At 39.4% G+C, this 22,196-nt stretch overlaps 1 protein-coding gene across 13 annotated transcripts in view; it reads left to right on the top strand.

Annotated features, from left to right (window-relative positions):
• Positions 1-22,196, top strand: part of LMO7 (LIM domain 7) — a 209,867-nt gene that overhangs the window by 128,512 nt on the left and 59,159 nt on the right. For all 13 annotated transcript variants that reach the window (XM_045080630.1, XM_045080631.1, XM_045080629.1 and 10 more), the window contains 2 exons: positions 19,809-19,839; positions 20,640-20,753. In XM_045080630.1, coding sequence (XP_044936565.1) covers positions 19,809-19,839; positions 20,640-20,753 — 145 coding nt within the window. The remainder of the gene's footprint in view (positions 1-19,808; positions 19,840-20,639; positions 20,754-22,196) is intronic.

The following is a 22,196-nucleotide window of genomic DNA, read 5'->3' as shown; positions in this document are numbered from 1 at the left end:
ATGGCAGGATTTTGACTAGTGGGTATATACCCCAAAGAACTGAAATCAGAATCTCAAAGAGTTAACTATACTCCCCAAGTTCATGGCAGCATAATTCTCAAGAGTCAAAATATGGGAACAACCCCCAATGTTTATTGGTGGGTGAGTGGATAAAGAAATTGTATATCTGCAATGGAATAGTATTCTGTCTCACAGTTGTCTTGATTTTGTAAGTTCACCTCAGTTTAAATTCTCAAGTCTTTGGTTCCCTTTAGTTTCTTAATAAAGATGCAGGTCAGAAATGCTTTGTGGTTAATAGTTGGCTGAGTCTTAAGAAAAGATTGAAAGGATGCATTTCTTAAATGAACTAAGCAACTTGATTTTATCCTATGAAGAATAAGCATGAGAGGAAAGTAAGGCATCTGTCTGTATGAGGAGAAAGGGGAGGGAGAAACCGTTCCAGGAGAGAGACCTTGGCATGTGTGGAGGAGGGAGAGGTGTAGTAGAGGGACTCGAGTGGTTCCCTTTGTTTGGAGAGAATGGTATGACCCAGGAGATATTCCTACAGACTCAGTCTATGCATCATACTATAATGGGAGAGGAAGGAACTCTAAATACTCTTGCCCTTATACACAAAAACTTTTTTTAAAAAATTGATAGTTAGAGCAAACTAAGAACTCTAAGCCAATTAAATCCAAATCTTAAGGGATGGAAGGCTATAGATGTAGGAATATCTCAGATCACTTGATATCCCTTGGATATTTGGATTGCTGTGACAACAGTTGTAAACCCAGGCTTCATTTTAACCAATAGTATTCAACAGTGTGCTGAGAAAGAAAAAGATAAAAGCAAAAATGTTTCTGCATCCTAAATATAAAGTACCTAAAACTGTTGAACAGTCCACTAATAACTTACTCTTGTTTTGACCTAGTGTATTATTAGGAATGAGTATTTTTACTATTTCTTTAAAGACTTGCTTATATGTAGATACTTTGTCCTCTTAATTTTAGTGACAGTCCTATTAAAGTATATAAATAGGAAGAGCATTATTTTATCAAGAAGTTAGTAGTAAATCATCTTGTCTAAGGGTCTCAAGTCTTGTTTGTAAATCAATTCATTCATAAAATGATGAGAATTATGGAATCAGGGTCTATGTAGGTACACTTTTGAACTTTTTTTTAAAGATTTTATTTATTTGTCAAAGAGAGAGAGGGAGAGAGAGCAAACACAGGCAGACAGAATGGCAGGCAGAGGCAGAGGGAGAAGCAGGCTCCCTGCTGAGCAAGGAGCCCGAAGCGGGACTCAATCCCAGGACGCCAGGATCATGACCTGAGCCGAAGGCAGTCGCTCAACCAACTGAGCCACCCAGGCGTCCCAACACTTTTGAACTTTTAAATATTCAGCCTCCACTCCCAAAAATACTGGTCATGATTCTTTTTCTCTTCCTTCACTCCCAAGCGAATAATTTGACAGTCTGGTGTTCAATCTCTTTCTTATGGTCTGTTGAAATGTTAAGAAGAAATTTGGGGGCACATCATTTGAAAGCTTATTTTTATGTCAGAAAATTGCTTTTCTGGAATGACTTTGATAACTTACTAATTATCAGTTACTTTGTGATTTCAAAGGCATTTTTAATTTCATAAGACTTAAGAACTGAGGTGATTTTCAAGGAGATAAATATTCAGAGTTGTCAGCCTTCAAATCTGGAGCATGTTATCCCACAATTACAATCAGTGTAATGTAGGAGGACATCTGTTTATATTAGTTTGGAATGCTTAGTCATGCCGTCCAGTTGACAAGTGTTCATTGTCTTATTTGGACTTAGCAGAAAGGCCCTTCTACCAGACCAGTAAGTTTCTATTTTGCCTTTCATATCAGTTTTAGTACGGAGAATTGTTAATTTCAGAAGTGCTGTTAATGAGTATTTTTTTGTAAGAGGCAAAAATCAGATTTTCTTAGCTGGAAAGTACGAAAGAGAATCTCATTTGATGCACTTCTTTCACAGAGGAGAAAGTGGCTCAGAAGAAGTCAGGTGGCTTTTGCAAGGGGCCACCCAGTGAGGTAAGACAGGTGTTCTGACTTTAGCCCTCACTCCTGGTCTGGGTGTAGCAAATGACTTGAGCAGCAAATGACTTGAAGGAGGGTGATATTTCATTTTACGTGGTGTTAACCTTATTTATTTCCATGACTGGCTGTTCATATTGGCACTAAATCTACATTTTAATTTATTACTCTATTTTAGATTTAGTAAACTGAATAAAATAAGAGCTAGAATGAAGTTTTAAAGGAAACTACCTGCTTGCATCAGCAGACCAGAATATGTTCACAAGGTTACACTTTTTTCCATGTAAAGAAGGACGTTTACCAATGGCAATTTAATTTTTGGGTGCAGGTGGCACCATACATTTTTCTTCATCCATGTTGTGCATCTCTTCTCAACGAGTTCTGTGTTTGTGTTTTAAATCTGATGCCTTTATAACTCTTTACTCAAGATGATTTTTACAGAAACTACTTTGGTATTATAACTTTTGGTGTAGGATTTTCTATCAAGGCGGCCTCGGATTCATACTTAATCTTTTACCACGTTCAGACAAATTATTCCAGCATTATTTAATTCCGACTTCCTTAACTGGGGTAAACAAATGAGAGATTAGGTAATAAGAAATATGTCTAGGCTTTTTAATTAATTAATTAATTTTTTTACTGATCACTCTTCTTTTGCACCTATAAAATAGGAATGAATGCCATGAGGAAATTATAAGGAATGCAACAAAGAGTAACTCACTAGAATCTCCTGAATTGTACTCCTTTAAAACCGGAAGTGGTTGACTTTTCAGAAAATCCCTTCTGCGCTTCTTGAAGCATTCTGTTCTGTGGACCTGAAGCGTGTTTTTATGCTAAGGTGTTCTCTTTTGGCTTCCTTGGACTGTTGGTGCTTATGGAGTGTTAAGTAATAAACTCAATGACTTTCCCCGTCCTTTAGATCCCTGGACCAAGACCTCCTGAGAGCCTGCTTAGTGTGCTGTGGAAGCAACAAATCAAGTGTATTTTTATGGTGCCCTCTAAAGCAAGCCCAAGCACAGGGAAGCATGTGAGGTTTATTCAGTGCACACTTGAAAATCGTTGGCAGGAGTTCCAGGCTTTTCGCTTAATTTTGAGTTTCTCTGTGCTTTTTGTTTTAAATTCTGCTTGGGTGAGTCTAGAGGAATTATGTTTCATTTTAACTTCCTCTTTCAGAGAAGTAGCTAAACTAGTTGAAGCTGTAGTTTCAGTTAAAGATGTCGTTTTCAGTTTTATATATTTATAGGGCAGTGGCTCTTAGTCATTGGCAGGCACCGGGATCACTGGGAGGGCTCAGTGAGCCACCTTACAGGACCCCAACCCCGGTTGCTAATTCCATAGGTATGGAGTAGGACTTGAGATGATTTTTTTTTTCCCCCAACAAGTTCTAAGGTGCTGTAGATGCTGCTGGTCTGGAGACCATGCTTTGAGAACCTCTGTTGTAGGGAATAAATCAATGAGAACTACTCCAAAGAGAAAGTATGTGAAATTGTTATCCTAAGAATATTTTTATTTAAGTTCATACTTAACAAAACTGCTATTATATAAATAATGTTTATAATAAGAAAAAGGTTCGTTCTCAGAGTTCCTCCGGAGGTGGTGATACAAGTATACAAGTATATTAACATTAGCAATGTACGCAAGTGGATGAATAATGGTATGGCTTCATTTTCATGTAGCTATTTTCCATATGCCTGTATGAGCTATTCAGTCTCCAGAGTGATGGTGTTTTCAGGTAATGGCATTGTCCTGTGGGACTTCACTGGAAATCGACATTTAAGAATGAAATATGTGATCGATTCTGGGCATTGTAGGCTGAAGGAATGGCATATTTGGCTCTTTGTAAGAATGAACAGGTTCTGACTTTCTTTTTTTTTTTTAATTTTTAATTTTTTATAAACATATATTTTTATCCCCAGGGGTACAGGTCTGTGAATCACTAGGTTTACACACTTCACAGCACTCACCAAAGCACATACCCTCCCCAATGTCCATAATCCCACCCCCTTCTCCCAACCTCCCTCCCCCCAGCAACCCTGAGTTTGTTTTGTGAGATTAAGAGTCACTTATGGTTTGTCTCCCTCCCAATTCCATCTTGTTTCATTGATTCTTCTTCTACTCACTTAAGCCCCCATGTTGCATCACCACTTCCTCATATCAGGGAGATCATATGATAGTTGTCTTTCTCCGCTTGACTTATTTCGCTAAGCATGATACGCTCTAGTTCCATCCATGTTGTCGCAGATGGCAAGATTTCATTTCTTTTGATGGCTGCATAGTATTCCATTGTGTATATATACCACATCTTCTTGATCCATTCATCTGTTGATGGACATCTAGGTTCTTTCCATAGTTTGGCTATTGTGGACATTGCTGCTATAAACATTCGGGTGCACGTGCCCCTTTGGATCATTACGTTTGTATCTTTAGGGTAAATACCCAGTAGTGCAATTGCTGGGTCATAGGGCAGTTCTATTTTCAACATTTTGAGGAACCTCCATGCTGTTTTCCAGAGTGGCTGCACCAGCTTGCATTCCCACCAACAGTGTAGGAGGGTTCGCCTTTCTCCGCATCCTCGCCAGCATCTGTCATTTCCTGACTTGTTGATTTTAGCCATTCTGACTGGTGTGAGGTGATATCTCTTTGTGGTTTTGATTTGTATTTCCCTGATGCCGAGTGATATGGAGCACTTTTTCATGTGTCTGTTGGCCATCTGGATGTCTTCTTTGCAGAAATGTCTGTTCATGTCCTCTGCCCATTTCTTGATAGGTTCTGACTTTCTTGATTGAAGTCAGAGTATGGGATACAACAAGAAATGGCTGAAAGATGGAGATTGGGGCATGTAACTAAAATTAAGTTTGAGATTAAAGCCCAGAGAGCCCTGTATTTTAATGGGGACGAAAGGAAGTAAATGACATAGTTAAATGTCCCCTTAAAAATAATTCTGGGTACTTGGATAGATTTTTAGAGAGAAGCGGGAGTGTCTAATACTGAACCAAAGTCAAACAACATTCTATCTCTGAGTTCATGCATTCACAGTCTAGTGCAAGAGACTGCAGGGGAGGCATCCAGGGTAGTATAGTGGAATGATAGTATAATGGATGTACAGTATAATGGAATGTTCTAAAAGCAGTCTGCATTGAGTATACATGGGATCACATGGGAGAAGGCCTCTAGGAGAATATAGAAAGTCTTCAGAGGTGGGTGAAATGTGAGCTTAAGCTGAGAGAATGAGTAGCTCAAAAGAAGGGAAGAAGAGTCAGGAAACTTCTAGAAAGAAAAAACCTATTGTCTCCCATGTAGAGATGGGAGAGATCAGGGATGTTGAGAGAATTCTAGGGATGTTTCATGGAAAGAATGTTGGGTTTGTGCTGGGGCAGGTCAAGAAATAAGGTGGCTAAAAGTAGCTAGAGCTGAATGCAAATGCCATATTTGGATTTTACTCAAGGGGAAATAAGCCATTAAAAAATAAGAATGTGGGCGCCTGGGTGGCTCAGTGGGTTAAGCCGCTGCCTTCGGCTCGGGTCATGATCTCAGGGTCCTGGGATCGAGTCCCGCATCGGGCTCTCTGCTTGGCAGGGAGCCTGCTTCCTTCTCTCTCTCTCTGCCTGCCTCTCAGTGTACTTGTAATTTCTCTCTGTCAAATAAATAAATAAAATCTTAAAAAAAAAATAAGAATGTTGGGGGTGGGGTTATGGACATTGGGGAGGGTATGTGCTATGGTGAGTGCTGTGAAGTGTATAAACCTGGAGATTCACAGACCTGTACCCCTGGGGATAAAAATATATGTTAATAAAAAAAATAAAAAATTATTAAAAAAAAAAAAGAATGTTAAGGAAGGGCACATAGAGAGCATTCCATTTTAGGAAGATTCTTGAGTCACCTCTGTGAAGAAGGAGGGGGAAAGACCGAAGACAGGAAGTAGGTCTGAGAAACAAGCGATGATTATGAGAGATATTTAGGAGCTAGAATTGATAGGATTTGGTTGGTGGGGAAGTGAGTTTGGAGGAGAGAAAGTTGTTTGGGTTAATTAGGGCTCAGCTTTCTGGCTCTGAAACTTAACCCTTCACTGGATGGGAAAACATAGAAGCATGAACAGGATTGGGGATTAGATGATACATGCATTGGAAAAGAACTTACTAGAAGAATTTTACATTCTGAGCTGGGATGTTAGTAGGAATATAAAGGGCACATCTGAGAAAAGTTGTCTGGGAAGTACTAGTTGAATTTGGTTTGGACTAAATACAGTGAAGGTGGGGAGGGGAAAGAAGAAAGAGCTGGTTAGGTTCCTGAGTCTCAGAAATTTCAAAAAGGTATTTGCAAATAAAATAGGAAAATTGAAGTTGATTGCAATAAATGCCAAGTAGTCTGAAGGATATTGGATTGAATGTATATTGACCTTGAAAGTTAATTGAAAGGCAGGGTTATATTAATCTGAATTTGAAAGCCAATTATGTTACTCCTCTGAAGCGTGTCCATTCTTTCTCAGTGGTTTATGTAAGGATGATTGGTGATACTTTGATAATATTCTGAAATTTCAAGTGTTAGGTAGAAAGCTAAATAAGAAATAGAAAAGCTGTCACAGGTGGTATGTGTACATGGAAAAGTTTTAAATAATGCATGATGTTGGCTTTCTAATAAAAGACAGGTGGCTTTATACAAACTGCAACAAGATGAACCATAAAATATTAAATTAAAAATGATTTTTTGGGGGGCACCTGGGTGGTATAATTGGTTAAGTGTCTGATTCTTAGTTTCAGCTCAGGTCAGGATCTCAGGATCCTGGGTATGAGCCCTCCACTGGTCTCCAGGCTCAGTGTGAAGGCTGCCTCTTTCTCCCTCTCCCCCTCTTGCTCATGCTGTTTCTCTCTGTAAAAGAAATAAAATCTTTTAACCCCCCCCCCCCACTTTTTTTTTTTTTTTTTTGACAACCAATTCCTCAGACTACATTTATTTCTACTCAGGAGGTAGATTGGTTTTGGTTTTATTTGTTTTGGGAGATTTGGAAGATATATTCATGAAGAAAGAGAAATTCTCCATTATCTTCTTCCCTTTTCTAATGTTACCTGTACTACTTCTGTATTTGTAGTTTTGCCATGGGGCAGATGTCTTTGTGGATTTTCATATGAATATAGTGACAGTTCAGCTGTGAATGGAGTTTTGTTGACACAGATTATATGCAGGTAGCCCTGTTGGCAGTGGTTGCTGTGGATGAAGTTTAAAATGGACAATAAGGAGTCCATGCCTTTTTTAAGCCAAATGATACTCTTACTGCTTTGAGTTGCCTTTTAGGTGAGATAGATTTGGGCCTGAATTATAGCTATACAGGAAAAGTTCTAGGAAGTCACTTAATCTCATTAAGCTTTGGTCTCCTATCTGGCAAATGGGGATAGTACTGGGGACAGCACAATATAGAGCTCTACTGAAGGAAATGCATGGAGAGATGCTGATATAGGACTTGTGGCCTATCCTGTGGCCACTGTTTAGTGACTTAAAGCAACACAAATATATTCTTTTATGGTTCTGGAGGTCATATGTTTAAAATTAGTCTTCAGGGCCTAAAATCAAGGTGCCAGCTTGTCTGGTTACTTCTTGAGACTCTAGAGGGAGAATCTGTACTTCACCTCTTGACTTCTAGAGACATCAGGCATTCCTTGGCTGCCTCATTGCAGTCTCTGCCTCTGTGGTCCCATCCCCTTCTCCTGTAGTGGTCAAGCCTCCCTCTCATCAGGATGCTTGACCCTTAGGGGCCAACTTGACAATCCAGGATATCTCTTCATCTCAAAATCCTTAACCTGCAAAATCCTTCTTGCCATGTCAGGTAACATTTGCAGATTCAAGGGATTAGGATGTGAACATTTTGGGGGAAGGGGATGCTGGTTATTCAGTCTGTGGTAGTACTCAAATTATCAATATTGTGAACAAAAAATAAAGAATTAGAGATGAATATTTGTGTTGAATTTAGGAAAATCTATAATTTATACACTATGAAATAGCAATACACAATATATTTTATATACAGATGTATTTTAAAGAATGTACCTAACCATTCTGGATTGTATGAAAAATGGGACCTCACTTATTACTCAATAATGGCTTAAATAAGGTTTAATTGGAGGGCCGTCTAAATTGGTCAGACTTCGTAGGACATGGTTTAATATGATTGTGATAGAGAACGTGAAGATCTGATGCATTATTTACCACTTTAAATATGAAGGATAAGCAAGCTTGAATGGATTTTTCCAGGGTAATGAGAACTTTGAGCTCCTAAATTATACTAATTTGTAATTCTTTGAGCATTTGGTATATATTTGATAAGTGTCTGTTACGATACAGGCACCAAGTTAGGTCTTGCCCTTGGATCTCATAGTATGTTTTTCATGAACTTCTCAAGTGTTTAGTCATTGCTTGGCTGTTTGCATTGATCACACTTGGTATCTTTTTCTAGATAGCAGTCATTAGATGCCACTTTCCACTAATTTTCAACCCATGGGAACCTTGAGTATGCTTTTTTCGAAATCTTAGATCCTCCAAAACAGTGGTTCTCACTCAACCATGGGTGATTTTGCCCCCCAGGGGACATTTGGCAATGTCTGGAGGCATTTTTGATTGTCATGGCAGGTGTGAGTGGAGTGCTGCTGGTATCAAGTGGGTAAGGCCAGGCATGCTGTTTAACACCCTACAATGCACAGTATAATTCCCCCACAATAAGGAACTATCCAGTTCAAAATGGTAACGTTGCCAAGGTTGAGACACCCTCCCTGCTCTAAATTTATATTGCTTCCATGAACCTTTGGATTAAATAAAATTGTGAAAAATTAAGTTTTTTTTTTCTATCTTGGAATTGTTCCAGTAAACATTAGATAAAGAAGGGCTTATCTAAAATAGGCAAAATTTAGGACTAAAATGGTAAAATTGGGATAGGGATTTTTTTGGAGGAGAAGTAGTGCTAATTTTTCCCATAGTGGAAATGGAAATTAAAAATTTTGAAACAAGGGCGCCTGGGTGGCTCAGTGGGTTAAGCGCTGCCTTTGGCTCAGGTCATGATCTCAGGGTCCTGGGATCGAGTCCCGCATCGGGCTCTCCCGCTTCCCTCTCTCTCTCTCTGCCTGCCTCTCCATCTACTTGTGATTTCTCTCTGTCAAATAAATAATAAAATAAAAATATTAAAAAAAAAAGGACAGTGTTTTGGGCGCCTGGGTGGCTCAGTGGGTTAAGCTGCTGCCTTCGGCTCAGGTCATGATCTCAGCGTCCTGGGATCGAGTCCCACATCGGGCTCTCTGCTCGGCAGGGATCCTGCTTCCCTCTCTCTCTCTCTCTCTCTGCCTGCCTCTCCATCTACTTGTGATTTCTCTCTGTCAAATAAATAAATAAAATCTTTAAAAAAAAAAAAATTTTGAAACAAGTGTTAGATACAGGCCAGGGAGAATAATTTGCTTCTAAGAAATATGGAGACTTTTGAATGTGTAGGTTGAATAAGTAGTATGTATTACTTTGATAATATGGAATTGTACTATACGTACACATAGCACATTTAGCATAAATTACAGCTGAGGAATTAGCAGTGTGATAGCTTACTAATAATTTATATGCTCTCATGCTTTGCTGCCAGGAATGTTCATGTGTATCAGAAAGTTTTTTTTTTTTTTTTTTAAGATTTTATTCATTTATTTGACAGATCACAAGTAGGCAGAGAGGCAGGCAGAGAGAGAGAGAGGAGGAAACAGTCTCCCTGCTGAGCAGAGAGCCCAATGTGGGGCTCGATCCCAGGCCCCTGAGACCATGACCTGAGCTGAAGGCAAAGGCCTCAACTGACTGAGCCACCCAGGCACCCCAGGAAATAAGTTTTTACATGCTAGGCACTTTAAATATATCTCAGTTGAAGCGCCTGGGTGGCTCAGGCATCCAACTCTTGATTTCGGCTCAGGTCATGGTTTTAGGGTCATGAGATTAAGTCCTCTGAGTGGGGTTCCATGCTCATTGGAGATACAGCTTCTATCTCTCTTGAATAAATAAATCTTTATATACAGGTCAAAAAGTAAAAAAAAATACTATATACTTTAAAAATACTATATACTTTTGACCTATAAAGGTAAAAAATTACTATGTTTTATATATATATATATACACACACACACACACATATATGTATATTTTGACCAAAAAAGTAAAAAAATACCATATATATTTTTGCCTCCTCTACCTTCTTTCCTTACACCTAGCATATACATATATCTTAATTTTCACAAACCTAAAGGTAGATCCAGCTTTTTTTAATATAGGAAAAGTTGCCTTTAGGAGACAAAAGATTTTCTCATTTCATCTCATTTGTGCTTAATTTATAATCTTATTTATAGTTGATGAGTACTTGTCTTACAAAAAACTATTCATGAAGGCTTAGGAGTGTTAAAGTACAGGAAATCTATATTTGGCAGTTACTCTCTTGCTCTGAGAATTATTGTGATATATTTAATTTACTTAGAAGTCTTCTATAAAGTGCTCTGGCAGTTTTCCATGTGTGGAATCCCATAATGGGTTTTATTTCAAGGCAGTGGACATAGCTAAACTCTTATTGAAAATTTGGTAATGGGGAGCTTCTGATGTTGTCTCTGGGAGGCAGGTTTACTCAGGATATAGTTATTGCCATAGGTAAGTTTTGAGCCAACACTTTGAGAGAATATCGAGAAACCTATTTCAGGATAATATAGAGACAATTATTTTTTCAGAATTAGGAAAAAAATGAATTATTTTAAAAATACATAATGGTGGAAAGTGTGATTACACTAATACTAAAACATGGTCTTGGTCTATGGATTTTAATTTTTGAAAAGTATGGATCGCATCAAGTCTTAATAATTTTATGACTCTGGGAAAGTATTAAGCCTTTGGAGTCCTAATTTTCTACTTACTAATCATTAGATGGTTCTGGGGATTAAAGGAGATAACGTATAATAATCAATATAATGAATAATATGAAGGACTTAATAAAGGCAATTATTTTAATATACATTATGTAATTGAGCATAAAGTGAGCTTAAAACAGAACATAATTGCAAAATATTCATAATACCAGTGTCTCTTAATATTTCAATAACAGTCGTGCCAAAAAATAAGAAAAAAATTTTCAAACTTTAAGTGAAACAGCTCTCTTGTTGCAGGTCTTCTCAGAACTTTAATTGGTTATTGTGTATACTTGAGAAGAAAATACACAATACTTTGCAAAATTTTCCACTTTAAATCCTATTAAATTTTCCCATTCTCATGGTACACAGTTTGAGAGACACTGACTTTGAAAGTACCTCACCTAGCACATTCCAGTATCATGATACTAGAAGATTTATGCTTCTAGTTGGTTTTCATATTGACGTTGAGCATGGGTTTGAACATCTGGAAGGACTCCTGAGATATGTAGTTCAGTATTCTCCTAAGTTGTATCTTTGGGACATCAGTGGTTTTGACAAGATTTTTGTTGACAGTTCATTCTCTTCCCTCCTTTGAGGAGAAGCAAACCAATAATTTAGTCATTGTGTGTATGTGTGTTAGATACTATAAGGATTTAAGAATAATCAGGTAGCAGTTCCTTAGCTCTGCTCTCAACAGTATTTTTTAACCTTTTTGTCCTCTCTACTTTCTTCCCTTACCCCTGGCATACCTCTGTCCCTGTCACATGGGATGGGCCTGTCTGCTTTGCTGGTTTCTCCTCTACTTAACCCTTACTTGTTGGGTTTTCCAGAACTTAGTTCCTAGATATCTTCTCATCTACCTTTATTTTCTAGGTGATACTATTTTAGCATTATGACCTTACATTTCTTCTCTGTGCTGACAGTTCCCCAGATTATATCTCCAACCTAGATTCCTAGCTTGAACATCTTATTTCTGTGTCTAATTACCAATTACTTACCATTTCTACTTTGTTAAGTGTCTCAAACTTAATGTCTGAAACCCAAACTCCCTATCTTCATTGCTGCTGCTACCTAGCATTGTTAGCTACAGAAGTAAAACGATGGGTCAGTCTGTAGTTGACATCCTCTCTAGCCTCTCCCCAACACATTGATATAGTCAAATGTGTAATTCCATTTAGGACACAGCATACATCATGGGTACTCAGCCTCACATCGAGAATTGCCTGTTTTGGGGTTGCAGTAGAACGGGGAATGTACATGTATGAGTTTCCAGTGTGCAGTCAGTTGTATGTGATAGCAAGCATTCCATCAAGTAGAAGAGAATTACAAAGAATCTGCAATTTTGAGAGTTAGAGAAAGCTCACGTTTCAGCTTCAGTGTCATTTTTGAAGCAATGTCAGTGTCTTTGGAGGCATGCAGTTTTCTTCCTTTCCCTTTAAGTGAAACTTAGCTATTCTTAGTAGCGTGTGGGAGTGTGTGAAATTTAATAAATTATTTTTAACAAGAGGTGCTTACTTGATTGTCATGTTTGGAGGGGAAAAAGCATTTTATATTGCTAGGGTGAAAACTGTTGAATTTCCAAGATTTTTTTCTCACATAGGTAAGTTCAGAAAGCACGAGTTTATCTCTTTGTGCTCACTAATTACCTCCAGGTTTCATGCTGTTTCCCCAAGACTCATTTGTACAGTTTCCACATTCAGGTAGACCTGCATTTTGCAACTATGGGAGATGAAAATCTATGAGTCACATAGATTGTCTGACATTGCTGGAGGATTGTCCAATGGAATGTAGTTTCATTTTTAGGGATGAAGGTGGGAGGAAAGGAAGAATTTCATTTTTTTAAATGCAGCTTACTTGGAGAGAAGGAAAGAGTAAGTGCAGTATTCTAAGAATTCTTCTTGAACTTGTTATTCACAGTTCTCTTCCCCCTGCTTGACGCGGTCATTCGAGAAAGGTGGTGGCATTTGCTCTATATTAAGTAATGCAGTGGGTGAGCTTCCATTAATAGAAAAATAGAGCTTCTGTTAGTAGGAAAAAACCATTATTTGATCGGTTCCTACGTTGCTTCTTTGATTCCTGCATTTGGAATAAAAACAAGCCACTTCCTCAGACAGTAGTGTTAGAAGTTATTTGTTACATTTCTGAATACTTTCACTTAGTACCCTTTAGGGTTGCTCGAGTTCTGTCTTTGCTACCTTGTAGAGGCAACCGTCTTGTTGCAGGTATAAAAATGATGCCACTGCTGTCATGAGGAGACATCTGCTGCGACTTGTCTCCGCCATCTCCCACTGCCACACAGGTGCCTCCCCCTTTCAATCTGACAGATTGAAAGCAGATGCGGTCCACACACTTCTGCTTGTGACTGTTTATGAAATCATGAGTCAGGGCCTCATTTCTTGAAATATTTTTAAGGTTGTGAACAGGTGGCCAGACTTCATTAGCAACAACTAGAGGGCAGAGATCACTTAGTGGTTTGGAGAGCCACCAAGTATCTGGTGAGTCCAGTTTCTCTACCATCAGCCCGGTTTCCAAAGAGGCAACATCCAGGTCAGCTGTGCCGTGGAGGGCGGGGCCAGACTAACTCTAGAAGGGTTGGGTCCCTATCAGGAATCCCGGTCTTACTCATTCTGGGAAGTCGCCTCAGGAAGCAGATGCCTGGTGACAAAAATCATCCAGTGAGTTGCAGTTGTTCTGAGGCACAAGGTGAAAGTTTATTCTGGGCCAAGGAAGGAGGACTAGGGGGCGTAGGATTAGGGGCCGAAAGAAGGTTGAGTATGTGTGGCAGGGAAGAGATGGGTGGGGTAGGAAGCTGTACTTGAGCCCCATATAGAATTCCAGATTCCTTGTTAACCAGAGAAGCTTGAGGGAGTGGCTCACCTCACTTCTCATTCTTCCTATCAGGATGTGGGGAGGTCTCCCCCTGTGGTACCTGAGGCAGAAATATTGCCAGTCTAGAAGACGTTCCAGCATGATTTTTTTTTTTTTTAAAGATTTTATTTATTCGACAGAGATCACAAGTAGGCAAAGAGGCAGGCAGAGAGAGAGAGAGAGAAGAGGAAGCAGGCTCCCTGCTGAGCACAGAGCCCGACTCGGGACTCCATCCCAGGCACCAGATCATGACCTGAGCTGAAGGCAGTGGCCCAACCCACTGAGCCACCCAGGCGCCCCTCCAGCATGAATTTTTAATCATGTTCCTTGATGATTCAGTAAGACAGCTGTATTTTAACTTTACCAGTTGGTGAAGGCTTGGAAAGGATGGGGCTTGAGATCTGGGGAGGAAAGTTGATTTTGGAGCATGGAATATTCAGTTCTTTGGGGATTATGATATTGTGGGAGAGCTGAGGAGATTGGACCTTTCACTGTTGTAAATGAGGAAGTTGGTAGCTTGAAGAAAAGGTGTGTCGAGATATGGAAGAGGAAGATAGAGAAGTGGGTAGGTGTTTAAAACTACGAAATTTTACCTGATTTGGTGGAAAATTCCCTGTCTCTTGGTCCTTCATCTGCTGGACTGGCTCTGTGGTGCCTTTAAGTAACTTCTACGTAAACGCATTGAGTGCAGGCCTGTGGCTGACTCCACAGATAAGACCATGAGTCAGGCACGCTCCAGTGCTCTGCAGTCTAGCAGCAGGGATGATGGGGAGGCCTGCGGTGGGTGGGCCCATGCCTGTGGGTGGGGGTGGGGGGTGGTGGTTAGCTCTTCCGATAAACGGAAGGTATTTGGAAATACTTTTGATGAAGCCCTAGAACACAACTGGCTACCCCAAGCTATAATAAAACTATAATCTCATCCTTTGTTTCCAAACTATGCTATCAGATATTAGGGGAATAGATTTTGGCCATGTAGGCACCTTTCCCTCTTCCTCTACCCCCTCCTCCACCGTGATTTTTAGCATTTGGAGAATTTGAAGGTTGGCCAATGCAGTTTCTGTTAGAAAAAGGATGGATGAAGGCGCTGGCTTGATGCCAATATGGATATTTGGCTAGTGATAATAATACCACAGCAGTTTGTCTTGACCTTTGTTTGACCTTATTCTAGAAATACTTTCTTGTTCAAAGCTTTCCATGGCAAGAGGGCAAAGAAAGCATAACATGAGAGTGTCTTGGATTGTGCTTCACAGAAACGTCTCTTCCAGGGAAAGATATTATGTGTGGACTGTCCTCTGGCCATTTCTCTTCCCCCACAGTTTGTTTGAGATGGATAATTGGAGGATAGTTTTGAAATGTCTCCATTACGTGATCTGTTTCAGTTAAGCACCTCTTAAATTTCTCATTTAAGCCCAGCAAGACTGGTATGTTGTTCCTAGGTGAGACTCGGAGACTTCAGTACATGACTGAGTTCTCAGGAGTATTCATAGTGGAGTCAGAATTTGTACCCAGAAGTGAGACCCAGAATATGGCCCCTTAGCCAACCAAGCTGGCTCTTTGTGGAAGAACCCAGCCCTGGGGATCTCTGCAAGAGAGCTAGAACATGGACGTGGATTTTATTTCCCTTTGCTTAAAGGTGGTCCTCTTGATTGATGATTTGTACTAGTATTTTAAAATAGCTTCCGATAAGGAAATGTGGTATGAGACCTAGAGCTTCCTGGTGCGAAGTATACCAGAACCTATTAGGATAAGGTAATTACAGATGAATGTGTTCACTGATGGGCTCACTTGAAAGTTTGTGCTTCTTTTCTTCCTGATCTCTGGCAAAAGGTTCAGAATATATGTATGGGTATATATTTTGTGGCCCTTTGTCAGGTTGCAAAGAAATGATCAGAACTATTAACAGTGGAAGATTATACCTATGTTATACTTGTGATTTTTTGAATATTATAAGTGCAGTATTAAAAGGCTGGCAACATATTCAATGTAGTCATTTTTGGAAACTATTAATGTTTCATCTCTCTTTTTATGGTAAATTTGGGTTTCAAGGAAGGTTTAGATTCCTTGCCTCTTGTCTTTCAGAGCTCTGCTGGGAAGCTTTTCATTGCAGAGACTAGCCCTTCATCTTTGTCCTTAGCACTCTGAATCTGGTCTTTTTGTTTTTGAATCTCTGCCTTTTTTTTTTTTTTTTTTTACTCATTGATGTACAGTTGTGAAGAAGTCCCCTTTGTTGCAATTTTAAAGGTAGTCTTTTAAGAAAGTAGCCCCATTATGGGTACCAATACAATTTGAGTCCTTGGGATATGTTTTAAGCAAGCTAGTGCTATTTAACTGTTCTGTGACATCATGCATATTTATGAGGAATCACCTGAGCTTTTATGATTTTAGGCTTTCTTTTGCTTGCTTACATTTCTGCAAGCTAAATAAATGTATTCGGTCAATATTTGAGAGCATTTGTGTACCATGCACTGTGCTAAGCATTGTTAATAAATATTACGTGGTTGCCAGGTGATAGACTGTCTTAGGACACCTGGGAGATGGCAGGACACAAAAGCACATTCTGGTGGAGGAGAGTCATAAGGAATGCATGCAGTAGACAGAAGTGCAAAAATAGACCAGAGATGAGAGATAGGGAGTATCCGAGAGCCTGGTTGCAATTTTTAATATTTGGGTTCAGCATGGCTTCACAAGGAAGCATTTGTGTGCAGCGTGGTAAGTGGGCCCTCCCCTCACATGGCTTCCGGTCTAGCGATGACTGATTCCTCATGAGCACTTACCATGAGGCTGGGGATTCTCTTAAGTACTGTGGACATTTCCTCCTAGTCTACTAAACTGGGGATTATTCTCCCCAGTATCATCAGAAGGAAATGGAAGTTTTTGAGAGTCAAATTGCTCAGATGAACATAGTTAGCAGGATCCAGATCTGACCTGAAGCCCATTTTCTTAAACATGGCCCGACAGCATGTTCACTCTTGAAATGTTTATGGAGGAATTAGCCAGCTCTGTAGATTGGGCTGCCTTATTTTTGGTTCTAATGTGTTGGGCAGTAACTTGGTTGGCTCATGGAAAGTCTGTGTTAGCATGAGCTTTCACACAAGCCTGTTCTATTTAAAAGGCTTTGGGGTTTGGGGTTGTGCCCAGTGGCCACAGAAGGTAAAGAAGCCACATGGTTACTGACTTCCATCCAGTGGCATGAGTTTGTTCTGTGTTGGAGAGTGGCCTCTGTTGACTCCCGCAAATCATTGACAACTTGAATTCCCGGCATTGCATTTCAGTGATAGGATACTAATTTGGCTGGCTTATGTGTCATTGTGTTCAAGAACACATTATAAATGCTCAGACTTAGAAGGGAATGTAAAGTGTGTGAAAGGTTGCAGTGCCCAGGTTACTGCTTATTTTGTTTATTGCAGAATAGACCATATATATTTATAGTGATTGCTTTATTGTAATAAAAGTAAGTGGTAAAGGAGTATGTTGGAATAGAAACCTTTATGGGGGGATGTGGAAAGGAGGTCAGGGGTTCAAGAGCCCTCTGTTACTCTTTTGCCCTTAGTGTGCTTGCGATAACATTTGACTCAAATCGACCCACTTTCAATGGTATGGCAATTTTCAGCATAGTCTGTCTTTTGAATTGAGTATTAACAGTTCTTATGTGCTTTGGCTAATTTAATTTCTGAGGCGTATATGTTGATCATTCTTGTAAAAAGAAGCTATCTATTTTACAACTCTATGTGTTATTTTTTATGGTCAGTTTTTAGTGATTCCCCCTCCATTAACTACTTCCAAAATTAAATGTTGATTTTTACAAGGTGATTTTCTTTTACTTAGGAGATAAGCTATGATTTGAGCACTTAAGCTGGACAGTTTATTCTTTTAATTTACTTTTTTTTTGGAGTATAATATACACATATAAAAGTTATACATGACAAGTGTACAATTCAAAGACTTCAGAGGTCGGGGCACCTGGGTGGCTCAGTGGGTTAAAGCCTCTGCCTTTGCAGCTCAGGTCATGGTCTCAGGGTCCTGGGATCGAGCCCCGCATCGGCCTTTCTGCTCAGCGGAGAGCCTGCTTCACCCTCCCCCTCTGCCAACTTGTGATATCTCTCTCTCTCTCTCCCTCTCTCTCTCTGTTAAATCAATCAATCAATCAATCAATCAATCTTCAAAGACTTCAGAGACAGAACGCATGTGGGTAGTCAGCTTCCAGATCAAAATGAAGTATCAGTGTCCTCTTATTTGTTCTAATCCTTCCACCATCCTTCCCCACAAGGGTAACCGCTCTTCTAATACCGTATCTTTGGTTTTTTACTTCCTGTGAGTGAAAATTACAATTTGTATTGTTTGTGCCTGGCCGCTTTTGCTTCTCATTGCTAGACTGAATCGTATGGTCACGTGTAGTTGCAGATTGTTCATTCTTATGGCCACATAATGTTTCATTGTGGGTATTCCCTGATTTAGCCATTCTATTTTTTTTTTTTTTAAGATTTTATCTATTTGTTTGACAAACATCAGAAGTAGCAGAGAGGCAGGTAGAGAGAGAGAGAGAGGGAAGCAGGCTTCCTGCTGAGCAGAGAGCCTGATGCAGGGATTGATCCCAGGACCCTGGGATCATGCATGACCTGAGCTGAAGGCAGAGACTAGCCCACTGAGCCATGCAGGCGCCCCCAGCCATTCTATTGTTAACGACCTATGTGCAGTTTCCAGTTTATTCTATTATGAAGGGTACTTCCATCAACCTTCTCATATATGACTTTTAGTGAATATATGTGAGCATTTCTGCTGAATCCCAGGTACAGCCATGCATTCCAGCATTTCTGCTGTATTATAATCCCGGATGTATACCAGGGATTGGAGTTCTTGGGTTATAGAATACGCATATACTCAGCTTTTGTAATTATTACCGGGTGGATTGAAGGTTAAAGTCATTGCATAAATTTACATTTCCGCAGTAGTGTAAGAACCCATAGATTTTATTTTTTTCCTGTTTTGGGGTAGATAGGAGGTGCATGTTGTTCTCAGGTCCATTTTACTTCATGTTTGTTTTCTAGAAAGGAATGGCTATAGCCGTCTCACTGATTCTTTGAAAGTTAAGTTAAAGGTTTGTGTGCGCATTCTCTCCCCTTTTACTTTTCTGTGTTCAGGTCTTATATGTTAGATATGTATTTTATATCTCTCCTATGTACATATGACATATATGTATATACATTTTATGTGGAAAATATAATACTTACAGACTTTTAGGCCAGAAAGTTGATCTAGTTCTGGCTTCTCCAGTCTCTGAATTAGCAATGATCCTGCTTCAGTCTGTCTCAAGACAGGAAGCAGGAAGTTTAGGGTGGCCTCTTGGTAGTTAACTGATGTTGCTTCCTCAGCACTGAGGTGACATCTGCTTCCTTCTATCTTCTCGTATAGATGCCATGCCCTTTCATAGGTGTGGGAGAAAACTCATGATTCTTGTGACAGACTGAAATCTCTTCAGGCAGAGAGTCATGGCCATTTTTAAAACTGTAATTCTCAACATCTGCAGGACCTTGATCTCTGAGCATTTTGCTCTGAGGAATTTGGGTAAAAAACCCATGGACGATGGAAAAGAAAACTCCATGAGAAACTCCGCACCCCACCCCACCCCCGCCCCACTCTTTAAGGTTTTTGTCTTTTCTCCATTTTTGGGCCGTGAGGCACACTGACCTGCCCCACTTTTGAATGGGTTTAAAACACTGCTTAAAATGAAAATACAAAAAATGCAAATAGTGCATTAAAAAAAATCAGACTAATGAAAAAAATGAGAAAAAGACAGCCTTGCTTTTTATAGAAAATGGATCATTCTATTTCATGAAATCAGTGAACGTGGAAAAACTGGATAATATGCAGTCGAAGGTTTTTGAATGTCCAGGTGGTAATAATATTCATAGAACATTAGAATAAAAAGGAGTTTTTTCTACTTAATAATTTAAAGCTCGTAGATATTACTTAATAGGCATTTTCTTTTTTTCTTTACAGGCAAGAAGAGACTGATAGGAGAGTGAAAAATGTAAGCTATATTTAAGGGAACATTATTAATGGTTTTTTACTTATGTATTCTGTAATAATGCAGTGGGATCTAAAAATATCTGATATGCTGTGAATCCTTTTTCTAGTGGAATTGTTCCCAGTAGCCAAGCAGTGAGGAACTCGAAGTATATTTAATATTAAATTGTATATTCTCTGATGTCAGGGAGTAAGAGGGGCGGTGGGACCGGGGGCAGGGGGGTGGGGTGGGTCCTTATACATGAGAAAGGTGGGAAAAACAAATGAACGTACTTCAGGATCTTTAGAGGAGTATGTCAAACCACCAGATCAGACTTTAAGGAAAAAGACTGCATGTTTAAAAACTGTGGGTAATTGCTCAGTGCAGTTATATGTCTAACATTCTGCATAGTAGAAGAATTTCTAAAGGTGTGCATGCTGAATTTAAAAAAATACAAGAGCACCCTATTAAGGAAGCTGAGGATTACTGATTTTAAGGGTTCATTCTAAAAGTTAGTCAGAAAAATAGATTGCTTTTAAAGTTTAATTCGGTTTCTTCATAAATGTTCTCCCTTTATGTACTGCTAGAGTATACAAATTGCTGTTGGGATCTGAGCTTTTGGTCTGAGAACGTGCTCAGAGACAGAACTTGAAGAATAATTCATGTTTTTAATGATCCTTCTCCTTCACATAATTTAAAAGAAACTCTACTTCTTTTCAGCCTCCATAGATATGCTGTCTTCCATCTAGAGTGCTAACCAGTATCTGGACTTGCAGTTAGTTACTAAATAGACTTACCTTGTTGTTTTCGTGGAATTTTTCAAGGTTTTGATAACGTTGTACTGGCTGGGAAGAAAAGCACAAAGTAATCCGTACTATAATGGACCCTATCTTAATTTGAAAGCATTTGAGAATCTTCTAGGGCAAGCTCTGACTAAGGTAAGGAAACCACATCTGGATGAGACGACTACTGTTCCCAATCCTACTACTTCCTCCTCCTTCCCCCCACTCCCTACACTCCTTCCCTTCCACTTCTCCTCTGCCTTATTCCCCTCTTCTAACAAATATGGCGGCTCCTATTATCTTTGTTCCACTCTAGATTGTGCTGGGTAGAAAGGGTTGTTACTGGTTTTATACACTACCACCAAGGAGTGAGTGAGTCTAGGTATTTCTTTCTTAGTTTTAGGTAATTCAATGACCTACTCATTTGCTTCCTTTCTAAGGCCCTTGATATAACTTAACTCTTTCTATATTAGGAACTCAACCTGTAGTCGAGAGGTGCTTTAGGACTATTACAGGTGTGGAATTTACTCAGTCTCTCTGTCTTAATATCTTGTCATGGGCCATTATACCTTCAATGCCCATGCTCCAGTTTCCCCATGATTCTGCCATATTGCTGCTTTTACCTGGAGAGCAGTAAATGCTGTTACATGCAATGTGATAAGGGGTTTAAATTAGACTCTTTTTTGTTCTAGACACATTTCTAGTCCTTTATATCTTGGAGTGCATCTTGCAGCTTTTGAATGTTTAAGGATTGTTTGAGGAAGAGTCCAGTGCTAGGGCTGACCACAGTTGTAGCAAATTTTCTTTTGTAAGATCCAAATGGGAAAATTAAATTTCCTAGGGGAATATTGATCCAGGGGAATTTGCAGTGCTCAGAAGAAAATAGGTAACTAAAATAATATGCTACTGTCTAATTAACAGTAGTTGCTGCATGGATTTTTATAATGATTAAATGGCACTGTACTGAGAAGGTATTTAACATTAGTCTGTGGCACATTTTAAGGATGTAATAAATGTTAGTTACCATAATTGGAAGATAGAAATGTTACGATGAAGATGAACACCTTGCCTTACATTGACTCTGATCTTCAAATACTTCTGCCTGAGCCCAGCTACATACATTGCAGAAAGATGAGATTATAGGTATTCCTTCTTGATTTTTATTGCTTTTCAATGGGAGAGAGTTGATAGTACTTCACTCAAATTTTTTGAAAGAATTAATTCAGGTATTAGAGTCATCTTGCACAAGTGTTGTTCTAGATGTTGGGAGAACACTCGCAAAAGGCCATCCTCCTAGAGCACCACTCTCTGAGGGAGACAGATGAACAGATAGGTCACTGCAGTGGGAGAGGATAAGGCTGTGACGGATGACGGTGGAGGTAGCTTGGGACATGAGCAGAGCCTTGCCTTACAGTTATGCCAGCTAAGAAAACTTCTAGTTAAAAATAGTATGGGACTTTGGCTCCTGTCTTAGTGCTCTCTTACAGCCTTTGGTTCTTTTTATGGCAGTCTGACTCAGATTGAATAATCCTAGTACAGCATTTGTGCTGGGGAATTCTTTATTCAAAGCTGTTTCCTGTCACTAGTGTTAAAACAAGA

The sequence above is a fragment of the Mustela putorius genome, unplaced genomic scaffold, assembly GCF_011764305.1.
Source record: "Mustela putorius furo isolate JIRA1106 unplaced genomic scaffold, ASM1176430v1.1 tig00000480_pilon_pilon_pilon, whole genome shotgun sequence".
In the NCBI taxonomy this organism is placed as follows: domain Eukaryota; kingdom Metazoa; phylum Chordata; class Mammalia; order Carnivora; family Mustelidae; genus Mustela; species Mustela putorius.
This window is presented reverse-complemented; position numbering and strand designations above follow the sequence as displayed.